A 20,233-nucleotide genomic window follows, 5' to 3' on the forward strand; every position below is an offset into this window, starting at 1 on the left:
CTTTTAGGATTTAGGGTCAAACAAGCATGAATAACTAGAACACAATAGGAGAGTCATATATTCTGGTCGCCCAATTTAAATCTACTGGGCGAAAACTATTATATAAATATAAACTAGCCAAAATTAGAAAAATAAAAGAAAGGTCATCATAATAGTTGGAACACAAGAGGGTCTTTGTAATAATCGAACCAAAATTGAAGAAGGCTAAGGGTGTATCGTTAAATTTAAAGTACCTAATTATAATTTCAAAACTTTATGTAAAAGTGCGAAATAATAAGCTGAACCCTATTTCGCCTTCTCGATTTTTCACTTCCCCCGCCGCCAGCAACTCACGCCGCCGCTCTGCGCTGCTGTCGCTCCGTGTCGCTCCGTGTCGCCGTCGTTCCGATCGCTACCTATGTTGCTGTTGTCCACGTCATTGTCGTCGTGTTGACATTTCTTTCGTTACCATTCATCGATTCCAATCAGTGCAAGGTTCTTTTCTTCTCTGGTGGGTTTGATGACGTTTCAATCTGGGTTTATTGCTGCAACCCTATTTCTCTTTACCTATTTTATAATTTGTCTTAGCTAACTAAGGGGGCATAATATAGGCAAAAACACCAAATTGGAAATTTACCCCTTGAGGTGAGTTTTTCTTGCTTGTTCCATTATATTTACCTTGTGCATGATTCAATTTTATGAAAGTAGATATAATTATCAAGTGGTTAGAAAAGAAATTATTTACATGTTTATATTTACTCTTGTTGCTTGATATATGCCTTCACATTGTTTATCCTTATTTTATCTTGTTGTTATTCATTTCTTTGTTGCTTAAAATTTATTTATGACAAAAATGATTAATAGGAATAAAATATAAAGAGAATGAAATCAATAGTAATCTTATAAAAGAGTCTGAACCACCCTAAGAGTAATCTTATAACGGTGGTTTCCGTGATTCGAACCTGTGATCTCCAGGTCACGACAATAATTTTACCATTGCATCAAGGCTTCTCTTCAACAATGATGAAAACCATCTAAGAGGAAAATTTAAGAAAAAATTTGCGCTAAAAGCTTTATGAGATTAAATTGGTAGAAAATGATAACGGTAATTATTTGTTATTTGTTGGAACTTTTTATGAGATATTTTACATCATGCACTTCTCTCTTATATCCATTTTGCATTTTATGCTCACTTTTGGAGTTTTGACCTCCAAGTTATTTGTTGAGATGAGTGCATAACACTAGTGGAGTTGCATTTCAGAAGTATGCATTTAGTTAGCTTTTGTTTATATTTTTGCTTTGACATTATTGCAGGTCATGCGTGATTAGCAAAGCTAGTATCACGACATGCCTAACTTGTGTGGGGTGTGACATAGAACAACTCAACAGATATTAGGGAGCACAACAATCTACTCATTTTCAATTTTTGATAGTATAGATTCATGTAATACTCTTGGCCAAAACTACTATATGAACTTATAGTGTCCAATATTTAAAAAAAGTATGAAGAGATAGAATGACTAAATAGATTTATATAAGTACAAGGGAGTGCTTGTTTGTAAATTTTGAACAGTTTAGATCCATGTACTAGTTTTTGTCAAAACTACTACATGATTAAATTGTCTAAAATTGAAAAATGAACTTACAGAATGGCTGTGCTAGTTCTAAGGAGCTACAACGGGTGTTTGGTTGATTAAGATTCATATAATGATTATTTTGATCAAAATTGCTATATGGACATATAATAACAACAACCAAGCCTTATCCTACTAGGTGGGGTTGGTTATATGAATCCTTTTACGTTATTGGACTCTATCCCCTACTATATCATCATCTATACTTAATTTTTTTTTTATTATTTTATTGTTGTTAATCAAGCCTTTTTTGGTTTAGGGTTTAGGGATAAAAAAAATTAAATAAATGAACAACAACCTCATTGAGAGGAGAATCCAAAACAACTATTCATTTTGGAATTTTTATAATTGGCCTAAAACTACTTCTACATGAATGACAAATAAACCTAACACTAGTACGTGAAAGTTAAAAAAGAAATGAAAACACAAATACACAAAGAAGAATGAAAATATAAATTAGAGAATAAATGAGAAAAGTTAACTGAAAATTAGGAGAAGAAATAACTTTGCAAGGAGATGATATAGCATTTGTAGCATAACCTACGATTTAGAAAAAGGATACGCTTTAGGCAGGATAATGATACTATTTAAGCCAAATTCATAAGTGTTTGAATGGCAGATTACGCTGAAAGGGGGCTGATCAGATTGTTTTAGTCAAGCGAATGAGGGGTCAATTTGACCGAAAAAATCAAATGAGGTTCCCTTTTAATATTTTTTTTCTAATTAAGATTTGTCCACCTCACTCTAACTAAGGTCACCTTGATAACCATGTCTCATACCATGATTTCAAATTCAATTAATTACCGAATTTTTCTACGCTAATGTAACATAGGGATGACTCGGGTCGTCTCCCAACGAATGTAATGGTAGGATGATAGTTCTGATCGCTTTATTGCTTTGGGTTTTTGATGTTGTAATTGAGGGCTTTGATTTTGAGTTGCTAAGATTAAGGAATGAAAAACAATGCGAGTAATTAATATCTAATATAATCTAAACTACAATTGCAAGAGAATTAAAGGAAGCACAAGTATAAAATGAAACCTAATCTAACTTAACCTACGTGCATCCAAATAAATGACAAGAACTTAAAACATTTAAACGAAACAAGACAAATCAAGAATTAAGTTCATTACAATGCATTAACAGAAATCAAAGTAATGAAAGAGGCGTAACAACAAACACATGACAAACATAAAAATTAAGCTAAGCTAAGACTAGGTTGGAGATCTCTCTCTCCAATGGTGGATGTGGATTCCGACAATGAAGGGGGAAGCGCCTCTCCTAATCCGGACCAGGGCTCAGCTCGTCAATGCGGATGGATCCACTACTTCTAATCCGAAGAAGAGATGATGTTGATGAATGCAACACGTTCGTAATCCCGAAATGTGGTGGAGAATTTGATCTCTCCCTAATTCGTTTGAGCTCAGGAGAATGTCGTCGGAGATGGAATGAATCCTCTTCCTTTCTAATTCGAGAAGGAGAGGTGAAGATGTTGATGAAGTGGTGGATGCGGATCACTGCAGGTTCCTCGGATGTGGAGCTGACTCTTCTCTCTAATCTGAGGAGAGGTGGAAATGACCTCCCTTCCTCCTAATCCAGAGGAAGGGAGGTGGAGATGGTGGCTAGGGTTGATGGAGGTTGAAGGAGGCGATTCCAGAGAGATTCACCCATCCCTAGATCTGAGTTTAGCGTTTATGCACCCTTGAATTGGCTTGCGACACGACCGTGTCAATCGCTATGAAGGGCTTCCGAGCTACTTCCACCCGACACAGCCTTGCCCATCAACACCGCCAGGCTGTGTCGGCTGTTGTGAATGGTAGCACGGCCATGCCCAACGGCATGATCAGGTCGTTTTGAACTTTGCCGTGGAACTTTGAGTGTGCTTCATGTGGGACATGCCCAGCCCGTGTTGGCTTCCAGCTTCTCTTTTGATTCCAATTTCGCTCTCCTTTGATCCCTTACAAAATAAGATTCAAATCTTAGTAAATAATGCTCTAATTGTATGAGAATTGCATCACCAAATAAACCTTTGCTCATAAAACATAATATGAATCAACAATTAAGCATATGAGAGGATTTAAACGTCAAGTATAAGAGAGAAATAATATGTCAAAAATGGTTATTATTACACCTTATTTCACATTGTAATATAATTGAGAATGAGAGTTTACAATTAAGAATAAGAGTTTATCTTATAACCCTCATGTTCTTCTATTCCATGGGAACTTAAAAAGATTGCTTTGCTCTATCTTGTTATTATCGAATATATATTCGATAAGGATAACTATGTTATAACTTATAAGTAGCTATATGTTTTTTAAAATATATTCAATTTCTCCTGCCAAATATCTTTTAAATTTTTTATAAAAATGATAATGTGAAATTTTATGGTAACAATTAATAGGGTATCTAAATTATGAAAAATTATTGGGTCTAAATGAAATTAGCCTAAGTCTAAATTCAGTCTCGATGCCCTAAACGGTCTAAAACAATCGAGGCCGTCTGTGCGTCATAGCAATACCGATCCCAGGTTTTTCTTGGTCGCTTTCACCGTGTCGCTGACCATCGGAGCCGCCTTCACGTTGCGAAGGTTATCCTACCTTGCGCCAAGAGATTGAGAACAACTCAGGCGTTTCGACTAGTGCATCTTTTGATCGCAGAACCTCGAAGTCTCGTTTGTTTCTTGTCGTGTTTTTTTGGCTTGTTATTTGAAAGCATAGTAGCAAGTTTGTGAAAGGTCTTGGTGCCCAAACTAATTGCTTGGTCCTTTGGAGTAGCTTTATATTGTTCTTGTCTATTCTATTCTAATGAAATTTTCTTCTACATAGCTAAAGTTCTTATCCTTTTTAGTGGTTGTTGGATTTCCTGATTGATGGAATAATAAAGTGAGCGTCTGTGTGTTATTTAGTGACTCTATGGAATTGTGATTTTCCTTGAAAAGGGCGAGTTTAAGGTTTTTAGTTGTATTTAATATTTGTCAACTTATAGATTAACATTGCTGGGGTTGAGGCCATTTTGTGGTTTACCTATCTCTAAAGATTGTGGCGGGTAGTTGGTTTTGTGGGAGTAGATGCTGGATTAAGGATGGATTATAGTGAATATGCTAATTAAAAAATGATTTTTTGCACACGAACAATTGCCATCAAAATTGAGGTCATGGAAGCTTAAAGAAGCAATTTAAATTTTTGAATGCTTCTTATTGTTTTTTTTAGATCTAGGCAATCCATCTTGAATATATGTTCTGAAATTCTAAAAATTTAAGTATCAAAGTGATTGTGAATTAGATCAGACTAGTTTGAAATTTGTTGGTGATTTTCTTAGTAATACCTTGTGTTGGTTCATTTTTGGCCATGTTGGCTAATTAATCAACTGTAAGTTAGCTTTTCAAGGTCTTTCTTTTGACTTCGAATTTCCTAGAAATGCTTTTATCTTAGATCTCATTCCATCCCCATTTTGACAATAATTAGGTTTATTGTTAAATTTGTGAGTAGCCCATAATTCTCTTTTGATAAACGCAAAGTCATGCTAAAAATCTATACTCTTATGTTGGATTTACTTACAAAATCATGTTGAGAACCAATTAGTTGAGACACACAACTTCAACTTGATGATGAAGATGATATGTACTTTGGTATTTATAGTAAATCCACTATATTCTAGGCATATTTTTTTTAAGTTTCTTTTTTCTATAGTTTTCATAAATTTTCAGCACATAATGTAATTGCAACATCAATGTTCTCTTAATTTTTTTAGTGTTCTATGAGGTTTTGCTCTCTCCAAGGAGAGATGTCTTTATGCACTTGTTATGGTTTTTTTAATCTTATTTCAGTTGAAGCACAGAAAAAATTAGGAGTCAACAAGTGTAAGTGGATTCAAAAGGTGTTCACTGGCTTGTCGATTGGAGTATGATAGTCCAAAATGAGTTTTTAATAGTCAAAAATAGCGATTGATCCTTCACAATGTTGGTGAGTATTGTTAAAAAATGAGTTATCAAACATGCATATGTATTTAAACTTATTCTTGAGAATTAAAAAACAATATTTCGTGTCCTTGTTTTTTAAATAATAGATGCTATGAGCATGATTTGAAATGTCGTATCATACTCGGTGGCATGGTTGAACATACTATAATAAATTATCGAAACTCGATACTACTAAGCACAAATAATGTTTGATGTTCTACTATATCAATCATTTTAATGAGTATCGTACCATGTTGGCACTTGGCAGCCTTTGGCATGCTATAACATACATTAAGATGAATTAAGATAATGTTGTTATTTTTGTTTATAACTTGTGTCCATAAAAAATAATGTTAAAATCATGGTATAAAGTGTGAAAATTTTCGTTTCGCCGATCAACATTGGTTGAATTTTTTGTTCCTTCTTCTGACTGGCAACATGGTTGTGAAGGCAGGTGCAACATCATGGTGTCTTTTTTTTTAAAGTTTTAATTTATTATTATTAATTTAAATTCTTCTCCTTGTTCCTTTCTCTTTTAATATTTCTATTTATCTATTAATTTTTTCCTCCTTCGTCCTTCCAAAGAGGAAAAAATGAGGGTTAATTCTTTTCCATTATTTATTTCGTCCTTCGTCACTCCCTCTTTATCTTTTGTTAATTCTTTTTCTCCTACCTCTACGATGGTAAACAAGAGGAAAAAAATATCTTTACCTCTTTAATTTTTCCTCCTCCATTCATCTAAGAGATAGACAAAGAAAATGATGGTTATTTTTTTCCCTTCTATGTGTCCATGAGGTAAATAAAGAAAAATAAACCTCTTTGAGATTAAGGGAATATATTGTTAGGAAAAATAAATATAATATAATTTTTTTACTTTATAAAATATTATACTATAAATTAAATTATGATATATCTATATAAATTTGATTTAATTTTAAATTGATCAAAATAAATCTAAATTAAATTCAATTTAAACTTATTTGATCCTATCATGTCTATTTGGTAGATTTCATCTAATCCTAAATTGACTTTTACTTAATAAACATCAAATATTTTATGAAATAATATTAAAACTTGTATTCAACATCTCAAATATATCTTAATAATAAGTATCTATAATAATCAATAAAAATATTTTTTAATTAATATTTTTTATTTATATTTAAAAAGTATTGAAATCATATCGGCACTACATGATATGGTACCAAAACTATATATCATTCCAGTCAGTCATAAATCAAAACTTGGGCATGCCTCAAAATTTTAAACTTCAGTTAAATTAGTACCATTTTAGATGGAGCATAAAGTCTAAGTCTAAGTTGGCCTTATTTTCGTCTTTATTTCCTTCCTTTTTCCACTTCTAATTTGCACCATATATTAGAACATCGACATAATATGAAAACGCTATCTTTCTAGTCAAAGACGACTAAAACTCTGGCATGGCTTGGGATTTTGAACCTTGGCTGTGTGCCTCCTTCACAATGTTGGTCAGTATCCAAATTTATTCTTAACAATTGAAAACTTTGTTTCTTTCATGATGTTTTTTTGAATAATTGGTGTTGTGAGTCTAGTGACTCTAGTTATAATACACATGACTGTATTTCTTTTATCATGCTTTTTGTTAAAATAGCTGATGCTGTGAGCCTGTTGGGAGTCAGTGATGTGGGTTCTGCAATTTTTCTTTTATCATTCTTTTATCATGCCTTTAAAGTTGCATATGCTTGGCAAGCAGAATGTTTGTAGATTTATCCAAACTAGGAGATTTGTATTTTGTATTTTGGAAATGAAACATGGGTGGAACGGTGGAAGATATTTTGATTAGGAAGAAAAAAATGTAGTGGCCAATTCTCCTCAACCATTGACCCCCAATATTTTTACACTGGCTTAGATCTAACTTTATTTAACTCTTATATATGCCAAGAAAGAACCGGGTGGAAGACATTTTTGTCAAATTTATTTTCACCAAAAACATACCCACAGCTTAAGTTCACTAGTGAATAATAATGAAGATTAGTTATTTCTTTCATCTCTTATAAATCTTGATGCCTCTTGATTATGTATTGTACAATGATTTTATTTACCTTTTATTTTAGATTCACAATGTCTGCAACAGCAGGACCTGTACATGAGATGCAAGCTCCCCCTCCTTTGGTTTCAAATTCTGAAAGCACAGAACCTGTTGCGGGATCAGCTGATGGTACACCTACATCTGCAACTGTTCCAACAATGGGTCTGTCAGTTCAAGGGACAACTGCATCATCTTCATTGCCAGAGTCCATTCAATCTACTGTTGCAGCTTCTGGAACTCCTGCTCAAAGCTCATTATCCCAGACGGGTTCTCTTGTAAAGCAAAATGAGCCTGCTCAAGATTCTGTTAGGGCTAAATTTACTTCATCATCAGGCTATGTTGTTCCAGCACCGTCTTTTTCTTACAATGTGGTTCCTCGAATGAATTCAACCCCTTCAAATGCTCAGCAGCCGTCATCTTCTCCTGTTAGTTTCTCTGTAGTATCTTTATCTAACATATATTTACAAACAGTGATTATCCTTTGTAGTCGGTTAAAAAGGAAAAAAAAATCCAATTGCAGGCTTTTAAGTGGACACCACCAATGCCTGCTGCAGCTCTACAACCCCCTGTTCCTGGCCAGTTTTTAGGCAACAGACCTTTTTCATTCAGTGTAGTCCCACATGCTAATGTTGTCCCAGCATCTGGTCAGCAGATTCAACTTGAAACCGTAATTCTCATGGCTTTAGATGTTAATCATCTCTTATTTCTGTATCAGTTTTTTTAAGTTTCTTGACAGGATACTACTTGATATTGTTGGTAGGCTCCTGTACAAGTACAGTTTCAAGGTGGAAGGTTTACTCCTTCCAGTGCTTCCTTGCAACCACCAATTCCAAGACAACCCATCCGTGCTGCTTTTGTCCCAGGTGCTGTATCTTCAAATTCACCTGCACCTACGCAGTTTCCTTTGTCTGTTCCTAGAGGAGATGCTACAAAGCAAAGGAATTTCTTGTTCAGTGGGAACAATCAACTTTTGACTGCAGAGAAATCTGAAACAACCCCATCTACTGAAAAAGTATGCTACAAAAATGTAACAGCTTGTCTTTGTCCAAATGCTTTTACTTTTGTATATATACAATAAACTGTTTTTGAATTATAGCAGAATACCTCAGATGCTGTTGCAATGGTAACTACTAGCACTTCCTCAAGTCTGGCTAGTTCTTTCTCTGTACAAACGTCTCATTGTTTGCCATCTAGTACCTCGATGGCCCCTGGTACAAGTGTCAATTCCAGTTCAACAAGCATGTCGATTCCAGCTGCTCCATCTTTTACTGTGCATGCTGAAATACCAAGCAGTGACAGGTTCCAAGCATTTTTGGGAATTTCTAATTCTGCTGTGGTTTCAAATGCTGCCACAATAAAACCAACAGCCACAAGTTCTTTTTCACCACTGAAGCCCATTGTTCCTCTTCCTGCTACTCTACCCCCCGCAATTCCTGTTCCTGTACCAGTTCCTGTTCATCAAAACCTTCAACAGCCAACAAATCCAGTTTATGCATTACAACCTACAATGGCTCCATCCCCTCAATTCTTCTGGTCGCATCCACCTCAAGCTGGTCAGATGCAGCATGTACCATTTTCACCTTACCCTGGCTATCTTCCTGCACCTTTTCCTCAATCTGTCCAGGGAATACCTCCTACAGTTCCTTCGGTGTTTGTTCAGCCTCCTGGTGTCTCTCCAGTTGTATCCCAAGTTGAACCAACAACAGGATGTCTCCATCCTGAAAGCAGCTCGATAGGAGAATTACCTTCATCAGATATTGGTATGGTTTTCCCTTTTGGTTCCTTTGCATTGATGTTTTTCCAATTCATTATTTTATTATCTGCAGATCAGGGTAAAAAATCCATCATTGCTGACAAGGCAGAAAGAGATACTAATAATGAAATAGAAAATGCATGGACATCCCACAAGACAGAGACCGGTGCAGTCTACTACTATAATTCTATTACTGGAAAATCAACATATGAAAAACCCTCAAGTTTTAAGGGAGAGGTAATGACAAAAGGAAAGCCATATCAAAAAATGGTCACTGTATTTCAATTTAGAATATAGTCTTCAATGATTTGATCAAAATATTCTACTTTTATGTTATGCAGCAAGAGAAAGCCACCAACCAGTCAGGTCCAGTTTCATGGTATGCACAGTCCAATTGTTAATTATTTTAGTTCCACATCAAGTTTGATAGCATTGCATACTCTGTAAGACTAATAGGTTGAGAGATGTATGGCGTCTTCAAGAGACTAGGATTTACAAATTATCCTAAAATTCCTTCCTTGGAATACCTTGACTATTTTAGAACTGGTCCGAGTCAAATAGTAATGATTCAAAGCACTTTTTTTTACATTACACTATTTCAGAAACCTAAGGACTTGACTGTATGGATATAACTTTCTTTTTTCTTTTTTCAAATTGAAATTAATCATTTTTGTTGTGGTTAGTAACTTTGTCCTTGACTATGTTATGTAAGTGCTTGCAAAATATGACACTTTGCATTTCCATTAAACAAATGGGTTATGTGCTACCATTTTTCTGAATTTTTGTTTCATATTCTTTGACTTTCTTTCTCAATTCTAATTCAAGGAATAACCATATCCATTTTTATCAACCTTCATGTTTTTTTTTAAAAATGTAATATCTATTTCAAATACTTGTTTTATCCAAAGCATGAAAAATATTAGTTATACTTTTTTTTAAACTTGATGTTTTACTTAAAGAGTGAGTGATCAAAAGAGAGTAACAAAGTCCTTGCTAATCTGGGAATAAACATTTTTTTACTATTTGTTACTAGTAATGATGTTTTACTATAATACTCTCTCGGAGCAACTACAAGGGTGTAGTAGACCTTTTACAGGAAATGCACAACAACTTCTCCAATTTGACTTAATTTATTTAGTGTGTCTCTTTGAATGTTACAACTTTTATGACTCAAGTTAATTATTCATTGTCATTGATTCTGTTGCCTTCATGATTTGCACAGGGAAAAGTTACCTGGTACTGATTGGACACTTGTAACGACAAATGATGGGAGGAAGTACTATTATGATACCAAGAACAAGGTATATTTATTTTAATACTGAACAGTTTTTTTTTTCTCTATTTCCAATGTTGGACACTTGTTTTGTAGTATCTGAATTGTTGCAGTTGTTAGAGGCATATCAATCAAAAGATTATGACCTGATTTTATGTTTGTCCCTTGTTGTCTCGTAGTTACAATATTTTAGTTGATGGTCAGTATTTGCTATTTGTGTGGACAGAAGACAATTCGAATAAATTTCTACTTATATACTAGAAAGTTAATTATTCTGGTTATAAAGTGTATTTTTTCATTTATCCCTCAAAAGTACTGATGCTAAACCTTCCAAAAGGCATAATACAGTCTAAAACCAAAAGATTCCATTATGTTTGTATGCAATAGAAGGGTTAGATAAGCAACAAATTACAAACTCCATAATGCAACACAAGCTGGATTGGACAAACCTGTGTGCCTTAGCTGGAAAATCTGTTGGAGTTGTCTCTCGATTGTCCAATTGCAAGGAAGCAGGAGCAACTGTAAGAAATTAATTTTGTTGATCATAAACAAAGAAATGTTTTTTATATAAACTCTCCAGTGGGCCCGCCTTTAAGACTGTAACATTGACTAAGTTATCTAGAAATAAGAAAATATAATTACTAAAATTCTTAAGTAGAATTAAAATCTTGATCGTGATTCAATTTACTATATTGTTGGCCTATTATTTTTTGCATTATTAAAAGAAAACTTGAATTATATTGAGTTGTAGTCATCTTCCCTTTGGTCACTCTTCCCATGTACAAGGAATAGTCGATTCTACATCTTCACTTCGAATTTCGAGGAATATAGTTTATTTATCCTCTTGTTTTTTGGTTCTCCCTTGCATTAAGGAATAAATACCTTATCTTTGAGTAATTGAGCATCGATATCATTGACAACATTTTGTGTGTCTATTCAATGTATTAAGAAACACTAACTAATCAAGAGGCAAGGATTCACTTGTTGCTTCACTATAGTCTTTGCAAATAATGGTGTTGTGGATGAGACCGTTGGCACCAAAATTGAAAGGGTATGGACTTGTTTAGACAACAAATCTTTTATTCTGAATTACTCAAATATGAGTTTACATGCTTAACAAATATGCATTATGACTTAATAATGTGGACATGAAGGCTCATAGAGTAGTTTTTATATGAGTTTTATAGGACTATTTGTGAGTTTATAAATAGAGAGGATAATCTCTTAAATTGAATAAATTTACAACTGTACTGATTGACATGGGTGAAACTTAGCATTCTACTCACCGACCGGCATATGAAGACCTTGATACACCTAAGATTGTCAGCTTGTGAAACTTCTACAAGCATGCTTTCTTCCTTGAGGCTTGCACGAGCAAAAGTTCTACTAGAGACTTCTATGAGTTGGAATTTGCTAGCTAGGTCTTTCTTAGGTCTTCCCCGAGCTAGAGTTCCTCCAATGTAACTTGTCTAATGATCCACCTGTAGAAGCTCTTCTAGAATCCATGAAGGCTTGGTATGCATTCGTCCTCATCTTTTTGTATTTGTCTTGTTCAGTTTTCTCTAATGGTCTCTTAGGGAGTATAAACGAGTTATCCTTATAGTTTGTAGCATGTCAAACATTCTCTAGATATGTTAAGTCATATAGTGGCTCTTTCTATAGTCAAGTCATATTGCTATATTAAATATACTTTATTCTTAGTGGAAGTGTCAGTAGTAAAGATAGTATTGTTGATTATCATATAATTATTGGAGATACTTTTTAAAGAACCAAATTATATGACTTGTGTAGATGTTCTTTTGAATTAAGAGAAGGTCCAATATATGAAGCATGTGCAATTAGTGATGCCATCTTTTGAGGTCCTTTTTTTTAATTTCTTATTCCACTTGGGTCTGTGTTCTATTGTTCTATTGTATTTTGTGCTCTGAGCAGTTGTTACTCTGAATAGGCTTATGAATCATGATAGACTTATTCTTTATAGTAAAATCTTGTTCTTCAATTATATATACTTTATTCTCAGTTGAAGGGTCACTAGTAGAGGTAGTTAGAGAGATTTTTTAAAGAGACCTAGTTATATGATTTGCTTAGAGGGTTTTTGATTTTAGAGAAGGGTAACTAAATGAAGTAGAGGCTCTGGGTTTCCTCTTTTCAGGTGTCAGGTTTTGATGTTCTTTTCAACTTGAGTGTGTTATTGTTTTGTGGAATTATATGCTTGGCACAATGTTTACTCTATATGGCTTTATGAATCATGATGGACTTCCTTGTGCCCAAGGTAGTCTGTGCTTTCTGGGTTCTATTATGAACTCTATAATTGAAGTAATGGAACATAGTTTTTAGTTCTCTTTGAAACTTTGGTTGTCCCCTAACGAATTAGGTGTTAACCTAAGCTCTAATCCCTGTATAAATTTTCAAAGTGGTATCACTAGTCCACTATACTTACGAATTTCAAAGTGGTATCGCTAGTCCACTATACTTAAGAATAATTGTTTTAGATCTAATATGGGAAGGGGAGCCTTGACGCAATGGTAAAATTGTTATATGACCTTGAGGTTGGTTGAGCTATTGGTTCTAGCTGCGGAAATAGTCTCTTGCAAAATGCAAGATAAGATTGCATTCAATAGATCCAATATAATCCAACTCTTCCCTGTGATTCCGCATTCGCAGTAACTTGGTGCACCAGGTTGTTTTTTTTATATTTATAATTGTAATATGGCTTATTGATGATATGTGTGTTAGCATTTTTCTATAGAGATATTATTTAGAGATCTTCTGCAACAAATAATTTTCTAGGAAATTTTGCATGATGCTATACATAATAGCAAGAATCTTGAAAAGGTGGACATTGGTAGCATTTTATTTTATATTTTAAATTAATTGAAATCATATTATATTATTATAATATACATGTGATTACCTTCCATATGAAACACTAAAGGGCAATCGGTGTACGAAGCTCCGTGCGAGGTCTCGGAAAAGGATTGGACCACATTGGGTCCATTGTACGCCTTAGTTTGTATTTTGTAAGAGACTGTTTCCATGATTTGAACTCGATACCTCAAGGTCACATGAATAACTTTATCGTTGTGTCAAAGCTCATATGAAACACTAAATTAATAATTTCAATTATGACATTGAACTTTATATATAAATTATATAGTTGTCTAATGTATTTGAAGAAATAAATTTACTCACATATTAGGCATAAACTACAATGGGTTTGTTCTTTTTTGAAAAAAAAAAGTAATGCAGTGTTTATTGGAAACTATAAATAATTTTTTATATGTTAACCAATATGATTATTATAATCCTGCATAGAGCTTAATGCATGGATCAGATTCTTGTAGCCAACCTTAAATAGTTGGGACAAACGCAACTTGATAGACTAAGCTACGCATATATTGTGGTCTTTAAACTTTTAGTTTTGGCAAATGCTAAAACTAATAAATAATGGTCCAGTTTAGAAATTAATATTCATAGGTTGTGGATTTGACAATCCTAGGCCATGAGTTTATGCAACTTTTTTTAATCACAGGAGGCCAGGACAGTAAGTACCTTGATAATATTCACTTATCAGCTGCTGCTATTTCTCTTTCCTTTCCACTAATAATTTTTTGTAAACATCAGGTTAGTAGTTGGCATGCCCCAGCAGAGGTTGCAGAACTCAGGAAAGGTCAAGAAATAAATTCAACAGAAGGAAATGAAGCTCCACCAGAGGCTGGCATGCAAGGAGATAAAGTTTTTGCATCTGTTAGTATTGATACTCCAGCTGCACAGACTGGTGGTCGTGAATCTGTGGCCCTTCGTTCTGGACAACCTGTTCCATCATCAGCATTGGATTTGATCAAGAAGAAGTTGCTCCCTGAAACAGGCTCTCCGATAACATCACCTCATTCAACTTCTGGCCCTACTGCATCAGATACAAATGGATTGAAAGCTGTTGAGTCAGCTGTCAAGGGACAAAAGCCTGCTATTAGTAAAGAAAAAGCAAAAGATGCTGCAGGTGATGCTAATATGTCAGATTCCTCATCTGAATCAGATGATGAGGAAAGTGGACCTAGCAAAGAAGAATGCATTATTAAATTCAAGGTAATTTTATTGTTGATGATTCATGATTTTGTTGTAGTGCAGTTTCTTGGAATTAATCATTTTTGAACTTCAAATTTTGAGATGCACATGGAATTGCAACTGATTGGTATTTTAGTAATTTGGGGGTGTAAAATGTCTTTTTAACCACTTTATTGTTAAACTAGTACATCCATGCTACTCTATTTATGGTGAATGTTGCTTTTCCAATACATTTGATCAATATGTATTTCAATACATAGGAAATGCTTAAAGAACGAGGAGTTGCACCTTTTTCAAAATGGGAGAAAGAACTGCCGAAGATAGTGTTTGATCCACGCTTTAAGGTTTGTTGAGTCTAAAGATTATGAATTTTGGGCCTTTCCTACAACTGGAACTCCATGTCTCAGGTTTGTTAGACTTGTTTATTGTGCTTGCTTATAAAGGGATGACTTTTTTTCTTTTGTCCTTGTTTGTGCCAGATATTTTACCTCTATGTTGATGTGCTATAATTATTTGTCACTTGTTGAATTTATTCAACATCGTTTTTATTTTTTGTTTTGTTTTCATAAATGTTGTTTCTGTTAATTTTAGTTAAGTTGATGGGTAAAGCTGGTTTAGTTTTTCATGGACATGTCATGAATATCTTCTACTATTTTACATTTTGACTTTTCTTGTTAGTGGACGCAAAGTTGCAAACACAAGATATGAAAGGACAAGTAACAAGTTGTAGTTACATTGTAGTTCAAGTTTAATTACATGTGTAATATTAGAAACACTTTTATCAAATTTCTATTTTTTGTACAATTTTGGAAGCCAAATATGAAGGCTCAAATCAAATGTCCATGATTCAGGAAGTTAAGTCATATATTTCTCAATTTTAATTTGGTTGAGTTTTATTTGATTTTTGTTAATAATTGTTTCTAGCACCCAATTGGCTAATTGAAATCTCTTCAACCTCTCTTTTTGAATTTTGATGATCTTTCCTTTGTTACTGCACAATCCTCCTAGCTCATTGTCCTATTGTAGTAGTTAATTATTCTGATGCGAATCTTCTGCCTTTTTTCATCAATCTCATCTTTCATGTCATTTTTGAACATTAAATTTTCCTAGCTGATGAAAGTTGTAGCTTCTAAACAACTTTGACATGTGTAGCATAAATTGAATCTCTATCAATAACATGCCAAACAACAATTCAAACAAATATGGAATATTAATCGTGGGATTATAGCCCGCAGTGTCGGACGGTGAGTGGAATGGTAAATTTTGCCCTTGCCATCTAGCATGGTATGAGATTTTAAACCTCCGACAAGAGCGAAGACTCTAGACGGATTAATCAAAATCTTTCCCATAAAGATAGGTTACATCAAGGACCAACAATTCTAAGAATCTTTTCCATAGATAGTGGTACACCCTATCTTTTTACACTAATCATGGATGAATTCACTTGACACATCCAGGACACGACGATACCATGGTGTATGTTGTATGTAGATATTATTTTGGTAGAAGAAACACATGAAAGAGTAAATGTTAAACTTGAATCTCGGCGAGAACATAAGAAATGAAAGATAGAATATATAGAATTTTAGTTTAGCAATATTAGACCTAATGCAACAATTGTTAACATAGGAGATGAGTAATTATGAATTTTTTAATAAAAGAATGAAGAGATTTGAGAGATGTCTTAATATGAGTAGGATGATTAAAATGGAGAGCGTTAATTATCCTTTGCGATCGTAAAATACCTTTAAAACTTAAAGGGAAGTTCTACAAAACGACAGTTAGATTTGCTATATCATATGAAGTTGAATATTGATCTATGACTCGAGTACATGAGTAGAAGATGAGACTCGTAGAGATAAAAATGTTAAGGTGGATGTATTGATATACTAGGATAAACTAGATAAAAGATGAGAATATTAGAGAGAATTGGGGTTGCACTTATTTAGAGAAAACTATGGGAAACACATTTAAGATGCTACAAACATGTATTTAGACGACAATAAATGCTTCAGTTAGAAGATGTGAAACTATAATAAATATGCATATTAAACAAAGAAGAGAAAGATCAAAGAAGACTTGGTTAGCTACTATCAAATAAGATAAAATTTATTTAAATATAGAGCCATATAACCAACTCCACCTTATGGGATAAGACTTGCTTGTTATTATATTTATTTATCTCTAGTTGAATCATTGTGTCAGAAGAAGTCCTTTACACAAGTATAATATTGAGCTTCAAGAGATAATAATCAATAGGATTTTAACATATTGAACAAATTTAATATTTTTTCTAAGTATTAAGTCTTTAATGAAATTTCATTTGACCTCTTAGGCAACCCTATTTACCTAAAATTGCCAAATATGCTGAATTGCCTGAAGTAGTTGAATTTGTGCTTAAGGGATGTTCCCAGTATTTCTTGAAGGTACCATCAACTACAACTAAGCATTTCTCAATCCCTAAATCAAATATTTGTTGGTAAGAATGAATATGAATTTAAGTGGCATAGCTAATAAATAATGCATTTAATTTCTTCTTCTCGGATACTTTCCATATGCAGAGAAATCTCTTATAAATTTGTGCTTTCACAATGACAACAAGAGAGTACCATTTGTTAAACAAATAACAAAAATAATACAAGAACACTTGACACAATTGATTTTTCTCTCTCTTATTGTTGCTAGCTTTCTTTTGCTTTTGGTTGCTCAAGATGGCTCATGAATGCTGCTGCATTGACCAAAGAACTACTCTGAAAAACTCCTAAGCTTTCCTCCTTTTATAGGCTGCTTTCTGTTTCTAAATTTTATCAATTAGTCGACTGATTTGGTTGCACTCATTAGTTGACTTTATCAGTCAACTAATTACTGTAGCTAATAGTAGCAATGCTACTTTTTCAAACCACCTCCCCCTTCCTAGATTGCTGTGCTACATGCATCAATGACTGATCACCATTACAAATGACTGATCATGCTCCAGTCCATTGCCTAGGCATCAAGAGACTGTCTCTAGGACTTCCTCATTTGCCTATACAAGGGCTTTCAATGCCTAGTGATCATTTTTCCATGATTTCTTCTATTCCCTTATATAAGTTGATCTCGACTTACCATGACTTCTAATGTTTAAAGTCCATCTCTCTATGCCTTCCTCTATTGTCTAGTGTCAGTCAACTTTGACTTGCTAGGAGTTCCACGTATCCCGTCTCATTTCAATCTTGACTCACTAGGATTTTTACTTTGCTAAAATGCACTTCTCTAAGAGTTCCTCCATTGCCTGACATTTATCGAGACTTCATCACTTACCAAACACCTAGTCGACCTGGAACTCCTTGGACTTTCTTCACTTGACAACTCCTTATTGGTCTTGTCACTTGCCAGCATCATGTTGGATTTCCCATCTCCTAACTCCCTGGTAGATTTCTCATTTGCTTAAGCTCGGTTGGACTTCCCTCTTTTTCCAAGTGTTCTTGACTTATTTGGACTTTGTCCAATGTCAGTCAACCTTGACCTACTGACATGCCCAAACAATAAACATATTACTTAAACATCAAAACACAAACCTTAGTATGGCTTGATTGCACCAACAAGATCTTGCTTTGAAATGTGCAGTAATGGTTGGTAGTGCAATGCGGGTAAGCTAATTGATCAGACTATATGGTAGGGTGGCAATATTATTTTTCACAGGTTTTAAAAAATGGTAAATCAAGGGGTAATCTTCAGGTATCAGGGAAGAAGATACTTTTATAAGCAGTTTATAAGCTCCTCTCTTGTTGATTCAATGCAGTTAATGATTAGGTGCCATAAAAAAGTTACAATACTCTTGTTCCACATGTACATTACAACTAGTACACCTTCTGTTTAGGCATCTTTAGATAATTAGTGGGTTTACCCTTCTTTTGTCCAAAAATAATTTTTCTATAAGTATATTCTTTTTTGTAAGACGAGTTCAATTTGCGAATTAGCTAATAATGGTTACATGTGATAAGGTCAGGGACTTTTGGATTTGGCTGCTATCACATATTATGTTACATTTTCTAGTGTTCTTGTTTGCTCATTTTGACCAAATGGTACTGCAGGGGGTTCCAAGTCATTCTACTCGAAGGGCATTGTTTGAACATTACGTTAGGACACGAGCTGAAGAAGAGCGCAAGGAGAAAAGAGCAGCACAGAAGGCTGCACTTGATGCTTTTAAACAATTATTGGAAGAAGCTACAGAGGTTTCCCCCTATCCCACACACACACACACACACACAAAGAGAAAGTATTGGATCATTTGGCAGTTTTTCTTTGAATACTTTTAAAATTTAAAATGATTGACAAACTATATGATGAACAGGACATCGATCACAAAACTGATTATCATTCATTTAGAAAAAAATGGGGTGGTGATCCCCGATTTGAGGCCATTGATCGCAAGGAACGAGAGCTTCTATTGAATGAGAAGTATATTTCTGCTATGTGAAAATTTGAATCAATTCTATTTATGTGTTTTTTTTTTGTTATTTTTTGTTTTTGCTTTTGAATTTCAACCAGGTATTCTGCAAGCATTTAACTTTTATTTATTGTCTAAAGAGTGAAGGCTGCAGATGAGAGGATAAAAGCCCTACGCATGGCTGCTTCCAGTAGTTTTAAGTGTATGCTTCGTGATAATCAAAATATTACACTGAACAGCCGATGGTCCAGGGTAAGTTATTTTTTCAATATTGCTTCTTATTAGTTATCTCAATGCTAGTTGATCTTTCCAATATCTAGTTGTGTTAAGAAATAAAGTTGAGAATCCTCTATCAACAGGAAAGGAAATTCCTAGTACCCAAAAAAAGGAAAAAAAAAAACTTAAAAGAAATAAAGCAAAACAAAAACAAAAAACAGGAAAGAAATGCTTTCAAGCAGATTAAGGAAACATGCCCTGCCAAATTTCCCACTTTTATTTGTAACTCAACTCTGAGGCTTCAATATTTGGGTAGAAAGATGGAGGGAGAGACCGACAAATACACAAAGAAGAATGAAAATATAAATTAGAGAATAAATGAGAAAAGTTAACTGAAAATTAGGAGAAGAAATAACTTTGCAAGGAGATGATATAGCATTTGTAGCATAACCTACGATTTAGAAAAAGGATACGCTTTAGGCAGGATAATGATACTATTTAAGCCAAATTCATAAGTGTTTGAATGGCAGATTACGCTGAAAGGGGGCTGATCAGATTGTTTTAGTCAAGCGAATGAGGGGTCAATTTGACCGAAAAAATCAAATGAGGTTCCCTTTTAATATTTTTTTTCTAATTAAGATTTGTCCACCTCACTCTAACTAAGGTCACCTTGATAACCATGTCTCATACCATGATTTCAAATTCAATTAATTACCGAATTTTTCTACTAATGTAACATAGATGACTCGGGTCGTTTCCCAACGAATGTAATGGTAGGATGATAGTTCTGATCGCTTTATTGCTTTGGGTTTTTGATGTTGTAATTGAGGGCTTTGATTTTGAGTTGCTAAGATT

At 34.1% G+C, this 20,233-nt stretch overlaps 1 protein-coding gene across 1 annotated transcript; it reads left to right on the forward strand.

Moving 5' to 3' along the window:
- Positions 1 to 393: 393 nt before the first annotated feature.
- LOC122043510 (pre-mRNA-processing protein 40C-like) lies at positions 394 to 19,447 on the forward strand. The gene is made up of 13 exons (XM_042604146.1): positions 394 to 474; positions 7,668 to 8,067; positions 8,163 to 8,309; positions 8,403 to 8,654; positions 8,739 to 9,402; positions 9,469 to 9,632; positions 9,737 to 9,774; positions 10,618 to 10,696; positions 14,293 to 14,754; positions 14,994 to 15,077; positions 18,807 to 18,947; positions 19,067 to 19,173; positions 19,303 to 19,447. The coding sequence occupies exons 2-13, from the start codon at positions 7,675 to 7,677 to the stop codon at positions 19,445 to 19,447; spliced, it is 2,676 nt and encodes an 891-aa protein (XP_042460080.1). The 5' UTR covers positions 394 to 474; positions 7,668 to 7,674.
- Positions 19,448 to 20,233: the final 786 nt, after the last annotated feature.

This window comes from Zingiber officinale, chromosome 1B (genome assembly GCF_018446385.1).
Source record: "Zingiber officinale cultivar Zhangliang chromosome 1B, Zo_v1.1, whole genome shotgun sequence".
Taxonomy (NCBI): domain Eukaryota; kingdom Viridiplantae; phylum Streptophyta; class Magnoliopsida; order Zingiberales; family Zingiberaceae; genus Zingiber; species Zingiber officinale.